The sequence below is a fragment of the Balaenoptera physalus genome (assembly GCF_965194825.1).
Source record: "Balaenoptera physalus genome assembly, chromosome: 16".
NCBI lineage: Eukaryota > Metazoa > Chordata > Mammalia > Artiodactyla > Balaenopteridae > Balaenoptera > Balaenoptera physalus.
Window position 1 is genome coordinate 87926341 of NC_138898.1, and position 23238 is coordinate 87949578.

The 23238-nt window shown below is 42.3% G+C and overlaps 2 protein-coding genes across 6 annotated transcripts in view; one reads left to right on the top strand and one right to left on the bottom strand.

Moving 5' to 3' along the window:
* Positions 1–23238, bottom strand: part of EIF2AK1 (eukaryotic translation initiation factor 2 alpha kinase 1) — a 30420-nt gene that overhangs the window by 4708 nt on the left and 2474 nt on the right. For 4 of the 5 annotated variants that reach the window (XR_014254784.1, XM_082429972.1, XM_082429971.1 and 1 more), the window contains exons 2-11: positions 18735–18893; positions 15651–15784; positions 14428–14465; positions 13576–13675; positions 12907–12987; positions 12146–12245; positions 11552–11612; positions 10896–11223; positions 9629–9740; positions 5472–5572 (exon numbers count right to left, since the gene is read on the bottom strand). Coding sequence is in view for 4 of the 5 variants with exons in the window: in XM_082429972.1 (XP_082286098.1) it covers positions 5472–5572; positions 9629–9740; positions 10896–11223; positions 11552–11612; positions 12146–12245; positions 12907–12987; positions 13576–13675; positions 14428–14465; positions 15651–15784; positions 18735–18893 (1214 nt within the window). In the remaining variant the exon portion in view is untranslated. The remainder of the gene's footprint in view (positions 1–5471; positions 5573–9628; positions 9741–10895; positions 11224–11551; positions 11613–12145; positions 12246–12906; positions 12988–13575; positions 13676–14427; positions 14466–15650; positions 15785–18734; positions 18894–23238) is intronic. The other variant, XM_082429970.1, reaches the window with a different exon arrangement.
* ANKRD61 (ankyrin repeat domain 61) lies at positions 7–5464 on the top strand. The gene is given in 6 exon segments (XM_082430004.1): positions 7–1197; positions 2141–2235; positions 3696–3879; positions 3883–4120; positions 4123–4354; positions 4356–5464. Coding segments are annotated over 6 exon segments (1242 nt in total). The 5' UTR covers positions 7–981; the 3' UTR covers positions 4633–5464.

Sequence of the window (23238 nt, forward strand, 5' to 3'; positions counted from 1 at the left end):
CTGTAAACAAACAGAACAGGTCAACTCCACGGTGTTCTAGAATGAACAGTGAAAACGTGTGGATGTTGAGAGTTTTCAACTCAGGAGCCAATAGCCCCTCAAAAATTAAAAATGAGAGCAGTGGTTCTCAAACTCGGTCGCACGTTAGCATAACCGGAGGAACTTTAAACAAATCTCAGCGGCCAAGCCACTCCCTAGACGGATTAAATCAGATTGCCTGGAGGTGGACACAGGCATCGACGTTACTTACAGTCCCCAGCTTATTCCACTAATGTAGAGCGTGCTTGTGCACAAGTGCATTTCAGCCCTGACGGAACCTCAGAGTCACCAAGAAGGTTTTAACAACTACTATCCTCTCAACAAGTCAAAGACTTTGATTATTATTATTTTTAATGAAAACACTGATTTTTTTAAAGCTCCCAGATGATCTAACATGTTAGCCAGGATTGGGGACGGCCAGGTCACACTCTAAAGGTACACATTTCACTCTACTGACGCAATCATCACAGACCCAACACATTTCCCAATGGAACTAACCCCAGACCAGTGGAAAACGCACCTCTGTTGGAGGTGGGGTGGAATTCCATTAAAAACTAGAAAGTGTTTAGCTTAAAAGTTAGGTCTTCTTAATGTAAATGTTTTGTTTGTATAAATTCCCTTATTTTAGCGTTGTCAGGTTTTTTTTTAACAGTAGGTGAATGGGAAGAGAAAACAGAAACAATCTTAGGTGCAAGATGATAATCTGGATACACTTTTGTGACTAAGTAGAAAGTCCTGGAAACTGTGCTCCTGTATCTGGCACTATAGATACAGGAACAACACGTGAAAAAGTTTGGTTCTGATATAAAAATGCATCATCTTCACGGATACCATTCTCAACAGTTCTAGAACTGAATGGAAAGAATCATAAAGAGACTGAGACTGACCAATTCTGTAACGCGTTTGCCCTGAATTCCTAAGTCCCCTCTCGAAGTTGTACTCATGGGAAACATAACCAAGAGAGGCAGCAGGGGGCTGGTGGCTGACGGGGCCCGGGCCCTGGAAGAGGGCGCGGCGGTGTCATTCCACACCAGGCTCTACGAGGCCATCCTGAGGGAGGACTGCACCGCACTCCGGGCTCTGCTCAGAAGCCACCCCGTCAACGAGCCCATGACCGTTCTGGCCAGCTCCACCGGCTACAGATTACTGCTGAGCCAGGTACCCTCTTCCTCGTCTCGGTCACTTTTAGAAAAAAGACGTGATGCTTCAGAAGGAACGCCACCTGATTCCTGAGGACTCACTACACCTGGCTGCCCTCACCGTGCCCGAGGCTGGATGGTCCACGCCGGGCACCTGCACACGCAAAGCCGTGTTCTGCCGAGTCTGCGACGACTCCTGCCAGGGATCACAGGGGCACTGACTGAGCAGAGACTGGGGCTCGCGTGGCTGGAAGAACATTGATCTCATCCTCTCAAACGTGCCAATGCTGATTATGTCTGTGTGCTGGAATTATTTCTCCCTTTTTTACATATACTTTTTCATTTTCTGAATTTTTATACAGTAATTATTACCCTTATAACTTAAATTTTTTTCAGAAAGTCACCCTCTGCCCTTATCTTGCAGTCGTGCTGTAAAGGCCTGTGTGTGTGTGTGTGTGTGTGTGTGTGTGTGTGTGTGTATAAAGAACTCGCATAAACAGCTCTGCTAATCATAGACAGAATACAAGCAGCATTAACTTTGAAACCCTAAAAGTGCAGGTTATACTACTGATACTATGACTTTGGCGAAGCCTTAAAAAACAAAACCTACTTGTCAATGACTCTCTGGGTTAATTTAAGGCCTAAGGGACTTGATAGCAATTACCATTAATTTTACACAATGAGCTCTTCACAAGAATCAACTTTCGAAGCTTTAAGTAAATCATATCTGCTGCCTTGGTAAATCTGCATTTATGTAAAATACAGATTTTTATAATATCAATATAAAATTGACTGGTTTGGGGTAATTTAAAACAGGCAAAAGGAGAATTTCAATGCACATAACAGAGAAATACTGAACCAAAGAGATGCTAAATACAATTATTTCCTTTGAAATAGCAAGCTAACACAATTATTCTAACTATATTGAGCTACTTGTAATGTATTTTTTCCCCCCAAAGCAGACGCAGTCCATCATCCCCATCTACCTGGCCGCGGAATACCGCAAGGCACAGAGTTTGCTTTGTTTGTTAGAACACGGTGCAGACCCAGAAGTAAGGTAAGTTAACTCAACAGGCGACTGTTTCTAAATGAGGACACACATGATCTGTGTTCCTTTCCCGGTCATGTCTGGACTCATCCATTCTCCATGGGTGATGGACTACAGGTTACCACGTTTGGAATAAACCAATTTCCTTACTGACTAGATGAGATCCTCTGAAAAACCGGAAATAATACAGGAACACAAATGAGTCAGCCCACTCAAAGCATCGTGAGTATTAAGCGCTCAGCAATGGTGTTGTGGCAAATTAAGTCCTGGTCACAGCCCTCAGGGAGTTTAACAACCTAAGTTAGATATGAAAAATAAGAAAATGGAAATAGGCAAGGGATTTTCTTGGAAAGAAGTTTATCTTGCTTCCCAATATATGTTCACCACCTAAACCAATGCTGACACTTCCTAAGTGCCCAATAAATACCATCTGAATGAATGGGAGAAGTACACGGTATAAAAGAGAGTCGAGCCCCAAATCCTTACCACGCTCCGGAAGGGCGCCCCCACCCCGTCGTGCTCTCACCCTGCCCCCGAGCCCCACCCCAGCTCTGCAGGTCCTCCCAGGACTGGACCATCACCTTCCCCCCCACGACCCAGAGGATTCCTCAGTACACCCTTCCCACCCTTTCTCGCCCTGGATGGGGCCTGCAGACCTCTCGAGAACTTTGCCCACTGGCCTGTTTACTTAGCTCTTTCGGATTAATGCTTCCACACCTGACTGTAAGCTCTGCAGCGTGGGGACTCTGCTGTTTCCCCACACCCCTGGTGCAGGGCTTACACTAAATCAACAGGTGAACTGAAAGTCATCTTCTAATCCCAGTGGAGCGGTCAGATGCTCATAAGAGACCTTCCCTTTTCTCTGCCACAATCAAGGAATTTTGGAGGCAATCCTGAGAGATTTCAGGAAAGGAGATGAGGGCCGAGTTGTCAAACTCTCACTCCGCCTGTGCTGGGCAGGGACTGACGATAAACTCCAGCTGCAGCCCCTGCCATCCACACACGCGAGTGAAAAGGTCAGGTAGAGGAGCAGGTGTGGGGCCGCCAGGGACTGAGTGAGCGGGCGTTCTGGCCCTTCACGGCTCACTTCTGTGGGAATCCCGGATCACACTCGAGTCCGCACAATTCTACTGACTGGCTGCTATCTCAGCACAGCCCTGAGGGGCTGTGGACACAGAGCTAACTGAGATGCAGCCTGGAAGAGGCCGCCGTCCCAGCAGGATTAACAGAGCTGACACGAGCTGCGACAGGAAGCTGGGCCCCTCCGTGCTGGGATGCATACCACTCTGTCCCCCCAAGACGCTGGGATACCCCAAGAAATTAAACAGCAATGCAGATTCTCAAACACTTCTTTAGAGTAATTACAGGGGATTATCTTAAATAAATGTTGCCTTCTTAAGTAGTAGCTCTCCGCGTCGAGCCATTCCCGCTGTGAATTGAGTGTAATCTGCCATCAGTACCTATTCCAGGGACACGAGAGGCCTCACCACGCTCCGCCTGATGCTCCTGCCCTGGCCCATCGCCTCTACCACGTGGACGAAGCCGGGTAACAGAATCCAAAGGATGCTGACGGACATCCAGAACGACGCAGTCCTGTGTCTGCGCATTTTGTGCGAACACGGGGCCCAGGTGAATGCGCGAGTGGCCGACAACTAGCGCTCCCCGCTCCATCTGGCCATCACGTACGGCACCTCCCCGGTTCTCTCCATCCTGGCCCAGAACGGTGCCCAGGTCAACGCCATGAACGAGTCCAGCATGACACCCCTGCACGTGGCTGCAGATATACTGAATAAGGAGATGATGGAAATGCTCACTGCCCACGGGGCGAACGTCAACTGCGCCGTCTCCTCCACGGGCAACACGGCCCTGAAGCTGGCGGTGTGCACCGTGTCAAGCAAGGCCGGCTGCTGGCCGCGGGCCTGAGCTGCACCCGCCTGCTGCTTGTTCACGGAGCCCAGGTAAATACCCAGGACCATGAAGGTCAAGCCGCGATCCACAAGGCGTGTTTTGGAGGCAGAGAGGCAATAATCAATCTCTTGCTCGAATTTGAAGCCAATGTTAACATATTGACAAGAAATGGGGAATCTCCGATATATATGTACCTTCAGCACGGTTCCAATATAAGAGACGGCACTTCTCACCAGGCTGCTTTACCACTCTTATCCTTTGAGACTGACCAATAACCAAGGAATTCTACCTGCAGGAATCATGCTCCCAGAATTCCACCTCCTACGGGAAACCCCAATAAAGTTATCTCAAAAACCCTTATCCCTAGAGGACAACTGTAAAAGAAACGTCAGAAATATTTATGGGGAGAAATACAAACAGCACTTGAAGCGACTTCTCCCAGGGAAGATCTGGAATTCTGTATATGGTTATTATGATTTAGCTCACCTCCTGAAATAAGATCTCAAAGTTGCACAGAGCCACAGAACTTCAGTAACTCACGTCGCATTTTCTGGCTAGACGTGTACCCAGAAAATACTTAACCCATCACCTTATACATCCCAAATGTACAAACTACTGGTTCTTAAACCTTTTTCAAAAAATAAAATGATTTGCACATTAACTTTTTCTTCCTAAATAGTCTTTTAAATGCATTTTCCATGATTTAATTTTTGCCCCAAAAGTAAGTAAATTAAAACTCTCAGCCAAAGTAGTAAATATATTTTCTCTCTCTCGCTCTCTCTTTTTTTATTTTCTGGCCATGCCGCACGGCTTGCGGGATCTTAGTTCCCCAACCAGCGACTGAACCTGCACCCCCAGCAGTGAAAGCATGGAGTCCTAACCACTGGACCGCCAGGGAATTCCCTATTTTCTCTCTTTCTTGATATTCTTTTATAAAAATTGGAATAGTCATTACAGATATTTAAAACAGCAGAAAAAAATTTCCCATGTTAAATTTCTTTTAAGAGGGATAATTACAGAAACATTTTATCTCTAAGGCAGAAATGAGTATTTTTGTCAGCATGAAATACATTTAGCATCATCAGTTATATTAGTACTCAAAGCACACTTACTACCTGAAGACAGCTAGAATTTTCGAATGCCCAAAGATTACTCCTTTTAAATTCAATCTAAAGTTTTCACATTCTAGACCTATGGAACAATGATTTATACAATATAAAGGTAATGATAACCTCCGAGGTAAATAAACTAGGGTACATGATCTCATTTAATTCAGTAAACCAATACCCAAGTCATCCCTGTAAGCAGCTGTCAATGATTTAATCTTCCCCACTTACCTTTAGATCTCTGTGTACAATTCCCATGTTATGTATGTGAAATACACCTTCCACCAATTCTTGAAAAATTTTTGTTGCAACACTGGCCATAACATAAGGACCTTTAAGTTAAAAAAAAAATAGTTTTATTTCTCTAATAGTTTTTCACTTGTTACATAACATCAAAATGTAATGAGGGGACTTCCCTGGTGGCGCAGTAGTTCAGAATCTGCCTGCCAATGCAGGGGACACGGGTTCGAGCCCTGGTTCAGGAAGATCCCACATGCCGCGGAGCAACTAAGCCTGTGCACCACAACTACTGAGCCTACGCTCTAGAGCCCGCGAGCCACAACTACTGAGCCCACGTGCCACAACTATTGAAGCCCGTGCGCCTAGAGTCCCTGCTCCACACTAGATAAGCCACCGCAATGAGAAGCCCGCGCACCGCAATGAAGAGTAGCCCCCACTCGCCACAACCAGAGAAAAACCCGTGCACAGGAATGAAGACCCAACGCAACCAAAATAAATAACTTTATAAAAAAAAAAATGTAATGAACGTAGTTATAAGTACATTAACACCTGACACAACATTCAGATTGTCAACACAGTCAATACTCCACAATGGTTTCAAACCTAGAAAGCAGCAAACCAAGAAGCCACTGCAAATTAGCTCCCAAGAGTCGATGGACTTCCTGTCACCAGGAAGAGAGGACCTCTCATGTCACTCAGAGCCCCTGTATTAACTGCTTTGTAAACAATTCTCAGGCATCGGGTGGCTAGATTAAACTATGTTTCAGTCCCCTTCAACCCCTGACATCTGGGGCTTAATGCTAATAAATCTGGTGTCCTGGCCCGCTGTGGATTAAACACATTATTACGAATAACAGAATAAGAAAAAAGATAAATTATGTTAGCCCAAGGGGTGAGCTTCTATTGCCTGGAAGATTTGGAATGCCGCATTTTCCAAAAATGATGGACAAATGAAGTATAGGGGCGAAAAGGTAAATGAATTAATTAATCTATTAATATCATAACATAATATGGGAATTTAGAGGGTGGAGAGGTTTGGTAAGACTAAATCAGGGACTTCCCTGGTGGCACAGTGGTTAAGAATCCACCTCCCAATGCAGGGCACAAGGGTTCGAGTGCCGGTCCGGGAAGACCCCACATGCCGCAGAGCAACTAAGCCCGTGCGCCACAACTACTGAGCCTGCGCTCTGGAGCCCACGAACCACAACTACCGAAGTCTGAGCACCTAGAGCCCGTGCTCCGAAACAAGAGAAGCCACTGCAACGAGAAGCCCGTGCACCACAACGAAGAGTAGCCCCCAGCTGGCCGCAACTAGTGAAAGCCCCCATGCAGCAACGAAGACCCAATGCAGCCAAAAATAAATAAATATATTAAACAAATAAATTAATTAATTAAATAAAATCATAAGCCTATTGTTTACCTTTGAGCACGAGAGCACCACGTGGTCCCTTCTCCCTGAATGAGCCGACTTTGTTATAGAGTTCAAACCTATTCCACACCCTCCTTTTACACTGTCTAGCATATAATTTAGGGACCTCAAGTACTTAAGACAGAAAACTGTGTGTGTGTGTGTGTGTGTGTGTGTGTGTGTGTGTGTGTAAAAACAATGGTTCCAGGGAATTCCCTGGTGGTCCAGTAGTTAGGACTCTGCGCTTTCACTGCCGGGGCCCGCGTTAAGTCCCTGGTCGGGGAACTGAAGATCCTGCAAGCCTCGTGGCACAGCCAAAAAGTAAACAAATATTTAAAAAATAAAATAAAAACAACGGTTCCACTACAAGTACCTCTAGTATGAGCCCCCCGCCCCTGAAGTGACCAACCTGTCCGGGAAGAAATGCAAGAAGGCCTTTCTGACTTTCCCAACTATTCAGAATAACTACCTTGCTTTGGTCTGTCTTTAATTCGGTTTTCCTTTTCACTCACCTAACACATCCAAACGGTAGGCAACTGCTGGAGGATTCAGTAATCATACACAGACCTGCTCCGGTGATCGCAGTTTCCACTCAGTGCTGCATCCTTGCAGGCACTGCTTTAATCCTCACAACGACCCCATAAAATGGGGATGGTCCACATTTTACAGGTGAGGAGAGAGACTGAGAACTGTGAACTGACTTACCCAAAACCTCCTAGCTGGTGAGTACCAGAGCCATGACTCAGACCCAGGTGTGCCGCTCATGGGAGTGTTGGGAATGATTCACGTAAAAAATGTGATTGATGTAAAGCTGGACACACAGGGCTGGAATGCTACAAAGATAAAACTTTTTAATTTAAAACATTTTTTAAAAGAAAAATATACATCCTGCTAGCAGTATGATCCATCTCTTGCCTTCACTGTTTTGACGGGTTTATCGTACTGGATGGTATAGATTAGAGTTCTCACCCCACACTTCATTAAAGACTCACTTTCCGAACGTAAGCTTCAAGATCAACTGCACACGGGGCTGGAATGAACCGTTCTCTTTCCACAAAGATGGGCACATAGCACTATAATGCGCATGCAGCAGGCCAAGGATCCAATTTTACTGGGCCCTAAAAATACCCCACGCACCACTTACCATGACTGAACTGAACTGAACAAAGTCTGGCATGTTCTAATTTCATGGTAAACCGAGGGGCACTGAGGAGCTGCTGGAGAGAGACGTTATGTCTCCGTCTCCATGGGAAGCTAGTCTAAGATTCTGAGTAGGCCAACTGACCTGTGTTTTAGGCCAAATAAAGGGTTATAGTGTCACTAGGAGTGAACAGCAAATGATTAATGATCGATATTTAGTTGAGCCTTTACTTAAAATCAGGTCACTCGCATCCCCTATTTTGATCATCTACCGCAGTGAATTTCAACTGTGGCCACACATTAGAATCAACAAGAGAACTTTCACAAAAAAATAACAAAGGCCAAGCCCTATCCAAGACCAATTATATAAAAATTACTGGTGTGGTCCCAGACAACACCCTTTTTCTAAAAAGATTTCATTTTTAAAAACAGTCTTAGATTTACAGAAAACCTGAGAAGACAGTTCCCACTTACCCCACAGCCAGTTTCCCTGTCACCAACACCTTACATCAGTCTGGTACATGTCACAATGCACCGATCCTGATACAAGTCCACAGGCTATTCAGACGTCCCTAGTGTTTACCTAATGTCCTTTTTCTGTTCCAGGATTCCATCCAGGATACATTACATTGAGTTGTCATGCCTCTTGAGGGTCCTCTGGTCTGTGACAGTTTCTCAGACTTTTCCTGTTTATGATGACCTTGACAGTTTTCAGAAGTACTGGTCAGGTGTTTTGTAGAATGTCCCTCAGTTGGGATTTGTCTGTTTTTCTCATGATTAGACTGGGGTTATGGGTTTTGGGGAGGAAAATCACAGAGATACCGTGCCCTTCTCATAGCCTCTTATCAAGGGCACATACTATCAACATGAGTTATCGCTGTTGATGCTGACCTTGATTACTTGCTGAGGGGGTGTTTGTCACGTTTCTTCCACTGTAAAGTTATTCTTTTTTTATTGACAACATCTTTGTAAAGGTTCCCCAGGTGATTTCAACATGCAGTGTTAAGTTGAGAACCAGTGTTATAATATTCTACAAATATTAACCTAACAGAGTACTTCTAGAGGCTATTGTATAACTGCAGGGGAGCGGGCGGGATATGGATCTTGAAGGAGACAAACTTTTGACCACATGCCCTTCTATAAGGGTTTCTTTAAAGGTTTCTTTTTATAGAAGTATCGCATTTTCAGTCTTTTCTTTTTTTTCTTGGCCACACCGCACGGCATGCAGGATCTTAGTTCCCCGACTAGGGATCGAACCCATGCCCCCTGCACTGGAAGGGCAGAGTCTTAACCACTGGACCGCCAGGGAAGTCCCAAAGTATCACATTTTCAGGTTAAAAAAATAAAACAAATATTTAAATTTTCCCTTAAAAAATGTTTAAAAGACCTTTTCTACCTGAAATCATTATACTAAATTCTAGCATCGTACTCTTAAATATCAACAAACTATGTATCTATAACAGAAAATATTAACTTCCAAATACCTACTTATATTTTAAAAATGTGATTTTTTCCCCCGATCCAAAGCACGTGGAGGCAGAAGGCGGCAGGTCTGTCTGTAGTTCCCAGCCCAGCCCTCGAGCACCCACGTGGTACTTACACGCGGATTCACCCGTGCTCTCCCGGCCCTGCTGGTTCCTCTCCGTGATCCAGTCCCACAGCGAGAGCTCACACAGCTGCATCTGGATGTGCAGCATCAGGTGGTACTGCACCTAGAGGGCGACACACCGCGGGCTCCCATCTGCATGATTTAGCGGACAAATGCTCCCTTGCCTGCCCTAGGCCAAGCACCAGGCTACGTGCTGTGGGCAGAGACCACAGACACAAGCCTGCCCGAGAAGCCCGAAGTCCAGTGAAGGAGACAGAGGAATAGAGCAATACTTAACACAACGCGTCATGACCCAAGTGGGCAGAGGCAGGCCCGGCTGGGGTTAGGCAGGTATTAAATGGAAGAAGCTCTTGAACGTGACAGAGTCCGTGGGCCCGAAACTGTTTAGTCTGCTCTCGAGATAAACAGTTTTTAAAGCTGAAGATAAAGCATCAGGCTGGCTGTACGGTATTCTACTACTCTATGGATACCCCAGAGTGTACACACACTTTATCTGGCTTCACATAACTAAGAATTTGTCCGAGAAAAAAGTAAGCAAAAATTAAGCTCACTGTAGCCCATTCAGGAAAATTTTCCAAATGTATTACAGAGCAGTGAAATGATTCTGATGAAAAGTCCCTCAAACTCAACTCCTTTATATTCAGGGAACCTACTCAAAGTTTTTTGTGTTTCATAAAAATACAGAACCTCATATTCCCGGACAGCCAGAATTAATTCTACGTGTGAGTGTACAGATGGTATATACAGTTTTGTGATCCCAACACGACAGGTTATGCGCAGACCCTGTTAACGTTCAAGTTTAAATACTAACACTCAGTAAGGGTGAGAGTACCAGCACATCAGTGTAATCCTAATTACTACAATTAGGACACTGAAAGCTGACCTGGTGATCTGCCTAGGACTTGTCTCCTAAAGTCACGTTCCAAAATACAGAAAATCTTTCTGCATAAATATATTTTGATAGCATGATGCTAAACAACCACAGAAATAGAACGTGTGTGATGCTTCCTGCTCCAGGGTGTACCTGTGAAATGCCCCCATCAGGGAGGTCAGAAAAGGACCAGGAGGAGTTAACTAAGAGAAGGAGGGAAGACCAAATCCTACGGCCACGTGTCAGGAGGGAGCACGAGAGCAGAGACAGGGAGGAGGAGCCAAGGGAAGCCAGCTGAGGAGGAGGGCCGGCCGTATCCAATCACAGCCCTCCACACCGCTATTACAGGGAAACAGCAAATGGGCAGGTTCTGGGAGAGTCATCTACCTCCGTCTGCCCCAGCAAGTTGAAGTTTTCTTCAGAAGATTCCTCAGTGGATGCGAAGTTCTCTTCCAGGTCTGAATTATGCCGAACTGGCAGCCGACGCCCAACAGTCGATCTGGAAGACCCGTCAGCCACACCTTTTTCTTGGGGCTCAAGGGACGGTGCAAATCCACCGGCATCTCTTGTGACTACACTGGCGCTGCAGTTCACCAATCTATTATTCTGATTTTCAACGCCAGATTCTCCCAAGGATTTTTCTTCTTCTGGGGTGAATTCGGCGAAGATAATGAATGAGCTGTTACTTTCATCACTTTTAACATCACACTGATCTCTGGAGGCCAAAAAAAAACAGTAACGATAAAAACCAACGTAAAAAAAGATCCAGAGTACCTCAACTGTTCCTTCAAGCTTGTATGAACCTGACTGGTAAACTCCTGACAAAAGAGACAGCCAGTCTGTCTAGCAGCAGCATTTACTTAAAAACACTGACAGGAAATACCTGAGAGGAGGAAGAAAATAACTTAACATTTTGTAATGAAAATAAGCAAAAAGAAAGTCTAAAACACTCCTGAGCTCCTAGTTGTAAAAGGCAAAGGCGACCCAAGGCAGGTGACTGGAGGTAACGTCCAGGGCGTGAAAGGACACGGCAGCCCACGTACCTGGGGTCCTCCTGGTCAGAGATCACTTCCAGAGACGGCAACTGAATAGAAATTCTATCTGCTGAACAGAAACAAAAGGAAATCTTCAAGCAGCCCAGTTTTCTAATTTATAGTCAAAGGCAGAGCTAAAATACATAAGTAAGACCAAATGAGACAACAAGTTAAAAATGTCACGACCTTCTGGCAAAATGCAAATACACCAAGCTTATTCAAATGACTGGCAGATTTTAGAAAAGACAAAAACAGAGCTGTTCAACGATGCGAGGGCTCATCGAACCTTCCGTACAGGACCTGACAGTAAATATTTCAGGTTCTGTGGGCCCTAGGGGACTCTGCTGCCACTACTCAACTCTGCTTTCGTACTGCAAAAGCAGCCAAAGATAACACACGCGAGCGAGCCTGTGTTCTAATAAACTTTACTGACACTGAAATTTGAATTTCACATAATCTTTACAAAATAATTCTTCCTTTGATTTAACTCTTTAAAAAAAAAAATTCTCAGCTTGTAGGGTGCACAAAAACAGACGTAGGCCTGGTGTCACCCACAGGCCGAAATTTACCAACCCTTCAACTGTTTCATCTGAAACCGCTCACCTTGCCTTTGGGCCACGTGAACATGTTCTATCCAGGCAGTGTGATAGCCGACAATATTAGGATGCTGAAGACCCGCCAGCACCTTAACTTCCCGTAGCACCTGAAGAAGAAACATACTTAGAGCTGGTTTTTACTTACAAATTTGTTAAATGTTCATGGTATTAAATAATACTTGTTCCCTCTGTACGAGGAATCTAGACTGTGTTAAAATAATGGGAATACTTTTGTGAGAGACAAATGCAGTTGTTATAGCAACTAAATAACTTACATGCATATAGCACTTTACACTTTTCATGGCTCATATATAATCATTCCCTCATTTCATTCCTACAAGTTAGTCCAGACCTCCAAGGTAAATAAAACCATTCTTGTCACCACTATTTCAAGGGCAGGAGACAGAAGTGGCTTAGAGGACTAGGTTGTTTGCCTGGGACCACACAGTATGTCAGGGAGAAGACCTGGACCTGAATTGAGCGCCTGTGTTTTTCATAAAAAGCTTGTTATATATTGTATATGAATAGTTTACTTAAAAAATTAATTTCCCCAGCAATGACCCTGAAATGTGGTCAACCTAAAGTGCCTATAAAAAATTTAAGTCAAATAAAAATTTAATCTTGATGTTTATTTTACGGTAACCCATTCCGAGCAAACTGCAATCCATACCACCAAGTATTTCCCAAATACACACAAACACGCACAAACTCTTTCAAAAGGACCTAAATACTCAATTATTCAAAATAAGTAAATGTTTTAAATCATACCTTCATGCAATCTGTTTTAGTTGCACCCTTAATCAGGATTTTTTTAATTGCATAGTACTGACCATCTAATTTATTCCTGACCTAAAAGTAGAGGAAAAGACAAAGTATATTGTACCATTAAATCCAACTGAATAAAGAAAGTTCTTTTAACCTGACCTTAGATAATCCAAACTAGCCAAAGAGATAAAATTAAGCTAAAGACACACGTCCTGGGGAATTCCCTGGCGGTCCAGTGGTTTGGATTCCACGCTTTATGCATCCTCTTTACTATGTGTTCAGGGAAGTCAGCTGTAGTCAACTAGACTAATAGTTTTTCCAACTGTACTGACAGTCCAACTCCTAGAATCTCTAGGTCTGAAGAATGGGAATGTTAGCAAAAAGGCTATGTGCAAAACACAGCAGCAAAACTTTTTCAACTAATACATTTTTTAATAAAAATTAACTAAAGAACAAAAACTCAAAGTTTCCAGAATCCACCTAAATCACCAACGTGGTTAGGAAAAAATTAAAACCTGCCCACGTTCCTGTAAATGACAAATCTAAATTAAAAGTAAACATACATGATTTCTAGGAATTTTCCTTTGAGCACTTTAAATAATAATAATGAAAACAACTTCTGCAAATACATTGTTTAGAGTAGGGGGTCAAAACAAATATGTGGAAAACCACCTTGTATACTCTTCCATATCCACCTTTTCCTAAGATGGCAAGCTCTTCAAATTCATTCAAGTAACGTGAAGTTTGTGCTTCAAAGCCTACTTCCCTTGATCTGAAAGTTAAACACAATCAATCAATCAATCCCCAAACATGAGAGAACCGAAATGTTCTAAGACAGATCATGTTCACTGTATTACTAACCTGGCAAAACTCGTTTATCACTAAACTGTGATAATTTGGAAAGGATGAGCTAAAATGAAAGTTTTCATTCTCTATGAAGAAAACATTTGATAATTAACAAATCAATAGTGTAACAGAGATAGCAAGGGGATCATTAATTTTAAGTATTTTATCAGTAATTAGTATTCCAATTAGAAATTATTGTTTTAATAATTATTAAGTTAATATTATGATTTATTATTATTGTTTTAACAGGAATCCTAAGGATGACTAACAGGCAGGAGTTAAGTAGCTAAGCTCAGTGATAAGTTTACTTTAAATTTCTGAATGATTCAGACCAGTTACAGATTTTAAACAAGCATTTCCTACATACAGCCGAAATTCAGTGGTGTTCCCCTGACAGAGACTGGATGTCAGTGCTCTGAATTAAGAGTGGGGCTTATGGAATCCACGTGGAATTGTGGGGGAAGGGTGGTCAAAGAGAGAATGAGAAATCTTACAAAGTTTTTAGCAAATCTTAAAAAGTTTTTAATCTTACAATGTTTTTAGTTTTCATAAACTACCCTAACTACGTTATTTTTAACCCCACTACTAATTTCTGATTAATTCAGGATTAATTCTTAATCCTGATTTCTTTTGGATCAGTTTACTCCTTGCATAGTCAAGAAAGTATTCAACACATACCTGATCTTCTGGATATGAGAATTATCCTCACAAGGACCCTAAAATCAAAAAGTTATTTTTAAAAAGCATTTTGAAAATTTCATGGAATAAGGAATCTATTAAAATTCAATGTTAGATCAGTATAAATGCTCAAACTAATATTAAAAAAAAAAAACCACACCCACCCAATGGCTTTTTCAATATTACTTAAGAGTTTGCAATTGAAGACATTTTTCTCTTAACTAAAAGATCACCCATGAAAAAGCTATATTCTTGCCATCCAAGGACAAAGCTGAGATTTACCAAGGAGTTGCCACCGGCAAACAATGCCAGCTTCCCTTTCACATAAAAGCAGAAACTGACCACTGCTCCCGTGTCACCGTTCCAAGCCCCCAGCACCTTGTGCCTGTATGACTGCACGTGTCTCCCTGCTTCTGCCCTCAGTCCCCTCCTCTATGTATTCTCAACACAGCAGCTGGGGAGAACCCGTTAAAGTCAGGCTATGTCACTCCCGTGCTCAGAACCCTGCAGCACTTCTCATTTTACTGAGTGAAAACCAAAGACATTAAAACGGTCCATCTCCATCTGCCCCTCGGCCCCGCCTCTCCCATATGCCCCCTTGCTTACTCCAACCTCCACCACTGGCTGCCTGTCAGCCTCACAAACATGCCAGCACACAGCTGCTCCTCTGCCTGGAATGCTTTCCCTCCGCGTGATTCATTCCTCAACCTCAGCTCCTTGCTCCTGTCTCAGCGAGGTCCTACCTGCCACGCTACATGGCCCCTCCCAACATTTTCTAATGCCCTTCACTGCTTTATATGTTTCTCCTTAACACTTACCACCACCTAACACCCCATGTATTTTTCTTTTTCTATTGTTTACTGCCCGCTTGTCAGAACATAAGCTCCCTGAGAGCAGGGACTTTTTTTTTTTTAATACAGCAGGTTCTTATTAGTCATCTATTTTATACATATTAGTGTATATATGTCAATCCCAATCTCCCAATTCATACCACCACCACCCCCGCCCCAGGGCAGGGACTTTTATTTTGCTCACTGCCTGAACCCCAGCTCCTACAAGAGAGCCTAACACATAGCAGCCATTCGATAAACATCTGTTGAATAAACAAATGGGAGTTAACATTAAACCTATGTTATAATCAGGATTTCAGAATGCTTTAAAATACAGTTCTCTTGAAATGAGAATGTCTTTATCACACTCCAAGTACATTTCTTAGTGCTTACCTGACGAACTCTCTCCTTAGCTGACCTCATTAAGTGCGTAATAGCTCTGTTGTGATGTAGCCTCAAGGAGCTAAACTCATCACTACACGTGAAGGATGACAGCAGCCCCATTTTGATAAAGGTCTGACAAAGTACTATAAAAAAATATGGAAAACAATTATTAGAGAGGCCATCGATGAGATGGCAATTTTCAAGAACACACAGAAAATAAAGAGTCATCATAATAGCCTCTATAAGAAAAAAGTTATGTTGACGCACACATTACAGCTTGGGGACTGATTCTCTGAAGAGATGGAATGATTGGTTACCCTTGTTGATCGGGGGCTCATCTGTTATTTCTTATCTGACACTCTACATTCTACAGGCATTTGTTTACTGTGCTTGGTCAGTCAGTAAAGTACTAAGCTCTGTTTTTAAAAAAGGCAAGAAAGGAAAAAAAAAAAAAAAAGGAGGGGGAGGGGTAGAATATATAAATAAATAAAAATTTAAAAGGCAGGAATGGAAACAAATGATTAGAACTGACAACAAAAGTGAATACGAATTGTTGTTTTCAATTATGGAATATCCTTAACCAACATACAAAGAGCACATCTGAGATGTGTGTACAGACCAAATACCAGGGAGGAAGTCAAGTCTCAAGTCTCAAGTCACAAGGCCAGGCTGCTCAGAAAAAGAAGTTTCTACAGAAGTGCTTGGTTTTTACTCATTCAAGGAATACAGGTACTACAGAGAAAATTCTATGTGAAAAACTCTCCATTTAGATTGTCAACTAACTAAACCACATCAAAAACATTTACTTAAATATCCTTTATTTTGAACACCATGACACGAAGGAAGAAAGGAAACCGAAATTCATAGTCAGAAGAGGGAAACAGTAAGTAAAAGGTAATAATGATATTAACACTGTCTCATTTCTCTTTAAAAAATAACCAACTTTGTCTTAAAGTTCGGGCTTTAAAAAGGCTGTATATAAGGAATTTTAAAACATCTTAAAACCAGCAAGATTCACAGCTTTGCTTTAATCAGGACCAAGAGTACTATATTAAAAGCATTATAATCTGCGTCTCTATACCAGAAAATAATCCCCGGGTTTGGAACCTACAGAACACCCCTTTTGTGCGACCCAACCCCCCCAACACATATTCAAGAAAATAAGTGTATACTGGACAAATAAATTTTTTACCACTTCTTATGTCCCATGAAGCTTATCAAAATGATAATTACCTTTAACTAAAAACATTATATTCTTCTAAGATCACATAGAAGTATCTGTAAGTTTAAGGCTTTCTAACACCAAACAAGACTTGGGAAGACTTTTGGTAGAAAAGACACTTAGAATCTGTGGTGTGGGCTACTCAAGAGTTCCACCTCTGAAGCTGAACCAGAAATGCCATAATCTGTAATTCTACTCATTTCTGTGCTTGCTCCTCAGACAAGTAACCTATGGCAGGAATAAACATTTTCAACACTGGGTCGGCTGCTGCTGATTATTTTGATCTTTGTCTCGGGCTCCTGACACACAGCTCCACAGTTATAAAACTCTTATAATCTTCTGAGTGATAGGGGTATTAGGACGATCTTTTGTCTTAATATTTGGTCTCTGACCTCAGTTCCTGACACAAGAGCTTCTCAGAGCCTTGGAGTCTCCAGTGATGAGTCTTTTCGTATGCTAATGAGATGACTGGTGGCTGGAGCCCCTAGGTCACTTCAGGATGGGGGCTGGTCCCCAGAAAGACCAAGCCTTGATTAGAAGCTTAGAGCTTTCCACTTCACACCCCCATCTTCCAGGGAGGGGAGAAGGGCTGGAGACTGAATTAATAATCAAGCACACCAATGTGATGAAGCCTCAATAAAAAATCCCTAAAGTACAGGGTGGGTGAACACATCCACTTCCCAGGAGGGTGGGGAACCCAAACTCTGTGGGGACAGAAGGTAGAGCACTCTGGACCCTCAGGACCTCACCCTGTGTGCCTCTGTATCCTTTATCATATCCTTTATTATAATAAACCGGTAAGCATAAGTAAGTGTCTCGAGCTTCCCTGGTGGCGCAGTGGTTGAGAATCTGCCTGCCAATGCAGGGGACACGGGTTCGAGACCTGGTCCAGGAAGATCCCACATGCCGCGGAGCAACTAAGCCCACGCACCACAGCTACTGAGCCTGCGCTCTAGAGCCCGCAAGCCACAACTACTGAGCCTGTGCGCCTAGAACCTGTGCTCCGCAACAAGAGAAGCCACCACAATGAGAAGCCCGCACACCGCAATGAAGAGTAGCCCCGGCTCGCCACAACTAGAGAAAGCCCACGCGCAGCAACGAAGACCCAACACAGCCAAAATAAATAAATAAATAAATAAATTTATTTTTTAAAAAAAGTAAGTGTCTGCCTGAGTACTGCGAGCTGTTATAGCAAATTATCAAACCTGAGGAGGGGCACTGGGAACCCCCAATTTGGAGCCAAGTCAGACACAAGTGTGGGTAACCTGAGAACCTAGGGACCTCCTACTTTCGACTGGCATCTGAAATAAGGACAGTCTTGTAGGACTGAGCCCTTAACCTGCCAGATCTGACACCAACTCCAGGGAGATAGTGTCGGAAGTGGATTGTAAGACACCCAGCTGGTGTCAGGAGAACTGGTCCGCGTGGGAGGAAAGCCCCACACATTTGGTGTCGGAAGTATTCAATGTGTAGAGGCAAACAGTTTCCTTCAACGACACAAAACACAACCGTTCCAGGGCTCTGGGCAAAAACGAGTTCCGAATCAATACCTGGGATTTTCACGTACCTGGTCACCAACTAAACCGTAAGAGATCTTTGAAAATTGTATGAATTATCACTTATAAATCAAAAAGAACTACCTTTTATTTATTTAAATACACACAATTTTGTGGCGATTAATCTTTTGCAGGGTCCCCAGGGATGATATTCATAAGGAATTACCCAAAGGAAAACATAAAATAAATTTACAAGATGTACTACTAAGGCTTATCTCAAATTTTTATATACCAGCTGCTTCTCAGACTGACAGCGTTAAACAACAGAGTAATTTTACAAGTTTTATTTAGCAAGGTTAATTTATTCTTACTAACATTTAAACACCTGTCTTGAACGAAGCGGGTTTGGTTCGTGCACATGGCTCAAGTGTTCCAGCAGAGAAACCAGCAATAGCTGGTTTGCAACTGCAAAAGGGAAGGTCGGCTGCTGTAGGGGTCCTTTCAGCACCTGGAGTTCTGCGGGAACATCAGATTCTGCAAATTAAAAAAGGAAAAAAATGTTAAGAAATGGTAAACATATCTCATAATGACAAAACAGCATATTCTAATTAGGAAAACACACTATTTAAATTTAAGGAAATAAAAAGCAAAACAGTAGTTAAGGTGAGTGGGGTTAATCAAGACAGACATTCTGGAATTGAGTTTTGAGTTGAATTCTGGAAGTCTGGAAGGACTCGCAGAGAGATGCCAGTTCGGGAAGGGAGGAAGCTCTGGTTAGGGATGATGTGTACAAAGGTAGAAACAAATAAATATTCCAGCAAACAAGCAAGCAAGCAAGCAGGAACAGGACGGCTTCCTTCCTTCGAGAAGCAGAGAGAAAGAAGTTTGGCAGCAAAGAAAGGGAAAGGGAGGAAGAACGGAATCTTTACTCTGAGCTACACACTATGGACCAGGTGTTTTATATGCACAATCTCATCGAATCCTCCCGAAACGCCCTATGTTACCATTCCCATTTTACAGATGCAGACACTGATCTCATTGAGAGGTTAAGGAACAAGTTAGCAGGCAGATCAGACTGACTCCCAAGCCCATCCTCTTTCCACTGAACAAGACCAAGCAGACAGCTGAGTTGGCACTTAAAGCTGGCAGTCGTTAAGTTCTCACGCACTGTTTAATACGTTATTTAACAGGCCGAAAACACAATGCAGGAAACATGTTTGAGGAAATTGTTCTGGACACGTGATAGGTAGCCTGGAAGGAGACATGCCAAGAGTCAACAAGAAGGGGTTTCCCTGGTGGCACAGTGGTTAAGAATCTGCCTGCCAATGCAGGGCACACAAGTTCAATCCCTGGTCTGGGAAGATCCCACATGCCGCGGAGCAACTAAGCCCGTGCGCCACAACTACTGAGCCTGCGCTCTGGAGCCCGTGAGCCACAACTACTGAGCCCACGTGCCACAACTACTGAAGCCCGCGCACCTAGAGCCTGTGCTCCGCAACAAGAGAGGCCACAGCAATGAGAAGCCCGCGCACCGCAACTTAGAGTAGCCCCCGCTCGCCGCAACTAGAGAAAGCCCACGCACAGCAATGAAGACCCAACACAGCCAAAAATGAACTTAAAAAATAAAATAAAATAAATAAATTAAAAAAAAAAAAGTGTCAACAAGAAGTCAGGGTGAGCCTATAAAGCAGGTAAGTGACAGAAACGTGGAGGAAAGGACAGGTCCCAGAGATACCAAGAAAGAAATGGACTGGTCAGGATTTAAAACACTAGGAATGAGAGGAAGGAGAGGTTAACGAGAGTGAAAACTGGTAAGAGGGGCTGTTGGAGGAAAGATGAGGAATTTCAAACGCTCAGGAGCTGCTGACCCATTCAGCTGGAAATGCCCTGTGGAAACAGGGCCCAGGTATCCTACACCTTCTAAAATCAGCCCCATTCCAAACATTTTATTCCACACTTCTCTATCAACTACTAAAGGTCCTGGAAGAGAGGTTTTGAAATCGAGACTTCATTCACCAATTCACCTCTCCGACCTGTAGGTGGCCCAAAAAAGACCTGCATGAATGGAGATGTGCTATTCATTTTAAATGAATACTTATTGCCTGAATATGAGAAAGAAAAAGAATGGAAAATGTGGCCATGTAAAAACTTCTCTATGTAAAGACATCTTAAAGTTAAAATATGAATCACAAAATCAGATACAGTACAGATACCTTTACTGTACATGACAAGAAAAAGGGAATAAAATTTATATAGCGCTCTTACAAGCTAGTAAGAAGATGAAGCACAATTAAAATTCAAATAGTCTTAACAAAACTAGTAAGTAATGACATACATATTAAAATAACCACAGTACAAGAGTTTGCCATCAGACTGGTAACTATTTAAAGCCTGGAATCCTTGGTATTGTTAAGGGCACAGAAAACTAGATACTTTCAAACACAAGGGGGTGTTTGCAACCTTTGACAATACACTGTAGAATTTCACGTGTGCAAAACTTTACTTTTGGAAACATAAACCAAGGAAATAATTAAACAAAGCACAACAACTATATATGTACAAGGTGTTCAGGATAACAAAGTATTAAAAATTTGTTAAACAAGTTATGCACATATAATAGAATACTATGTAGTTGTTATAAATGATGGTGTATAGAAAGATAATCATAAATAATCCTATATCAAGTCAAAGAAGCAGGCCATAAACAGTAACACAATGAAGGTGAGGGAGATAGTTTCATACAAACCAATGCAACCTTTCTGGTTATCATTTTAGCAAAACGTATCAAAACTTCTTTTAATATTTTTCTTTGACCCAACAAATCCTACTTCTGTGGCTCTATTCTAAAGAAATAATCAGATATTAACAAAGATTTGTGTATACACGTCAAACCCATCATTATTTCTAATGGTAAAAAAAAAGATAAATCTGTTTTCCACCAATACAGCGAAGACTAAATATATGATAGTACAGAATGTGATGGTCTTAAAATAACATTCTTAAAGGCTAATTTGTCACAAGAAAATGCTAATAAAAGTTCACATTTAAAAAGCAACATAAGGAAATTCCCTGGTGGTCCAGTGGTTAGGACTCTGAGCTTTCACTACTGGGGCCTGAGTTCAACACCTGGTCGGGGAACTAAGATTCCGCAAGCTGCAAGGCATGGCCAAAAAATAAAAATAAAAAATAAAAAGCAACATAAAATTTTTACGATCACGATTTTAAAATATATTTATTTTATATCTATATAAATGTACACACACACAAAAAGAATGGAAACATCAAAACAGACAGAAATCTCTGCCCCCTGTGTTTTCAATGACAGAGGCTACAAAAAGAGTGAAATTACAGTGAGCAGCTATTTTATAGTCTGCCTGTTTGATCCTTCATATCTAGGCATCTACCTGGCATACAGCAACTCTCAGGAAGTATTTGCAAATGAATACACCAAATTATTAGCAGTGAGTTCTCCTCAGAGATGTGAATAAATACACTTTCCCCTCTTCTTCCTTTATGCCTTTAAATTTTGCACATGATTTCTCTAAATTTTTATCTTATCTGGACGACGAAATCAGACAAAGCTTGAATCCATTCAGAATACCTTTCTTTGACAAACAGTTTTAAATGCAAAATTCACCCAAAAAATTGTCTCTAGCTAAGCCAAAATGTAATGTTTGTATATTTAAATTACAAACAGTAATCTCTGGGCGATGAGATTATGGTTTTTCTAATTTTCTTCTTCATGCTTTTCTACATTTTTAACATACTCTGTAATGTGAAAAAAAATTTTAAGTACTGAATTGTCAACAGCGGTGAGATTTTTTTAGGAGGGCTTTCTGCTTCTACACTTTCCTATTTTTATACTCTCCTATTTTCTACAATGAGAAAATTCTACTTTTTAATAAAAAACAAAAAAGAATGGTTGCTCAGTGGAGTCAACTGAACCTAATAAATCAAGAAAATGACAACTTTAAAAAAGACCAATGGACAGACACCCAAATGCAGGAAGGAGTAAAACTGAAAGGAAACGAAGGCTGAGGCTGAAAGCTTCCCATTTCACAGTTCTGGTCATGAGAAAAGGAAGAGGTTAAGTGGCTAAAAGGAAAGGTGAGGTCAAGTTCTCTTATTAAAGAGTAGGAAATGGTATCTACACCCGATGTGCATTAGAGTTCTAGAATTCTGCCAAGAAGGAGGGGAGTAAGACAAACAGGGAAGGGATGACCTGAGTCAACCTCCTGAGCAAAGTATGATCCAAATGGTTCATTATTAAATTAAAGAACCTGTAGAATTAACCTGAGGTGAAAACATGTGTGTCAGATGAAAGAAGGAAAATGATTGAGTCTGACAATGGGCTTACTGTCGGCCCTCCTTCTAATGCCGTGCTGTTCCACAGGAAAAAAAAAAACATGCGGAAACTCTGATCAAAGGCTGATGGAGACTCCCTGCAGGCTGAGGTGCTAGAGAACACAGGTGTTACTTACATCTAGGTTGCAACTTTTCTGACGCTACCATTGGCAGGCAGAGTGACCTCCTCACATCAATACAGACGACCGTCGAGAAATCGTCTACCTATTGTTTGAAGTCTAGGAATGAAACTACATTTCTCACAGACCTAACTTTTCATATAAAAAGATAAAGTATGTCTGGACATTCTGGGCTTCTTTGGAAGAAAAGGCAATACGTAAATGCGGCAGCATTATTAGTAACCAAAGGAGGAGGAAAGTTTTAGAAGCTTATCGACGATCACTCCCTTCCAGAATAATCTTCGGTTTGCAGAAAACCTTATCACAATGTTACAGAACAGACAGACTTGCCTGTTTACAGCTGGGACTTCTATGACATAATGCTTTACGCATCATTGAGCTGCTATAATATGACA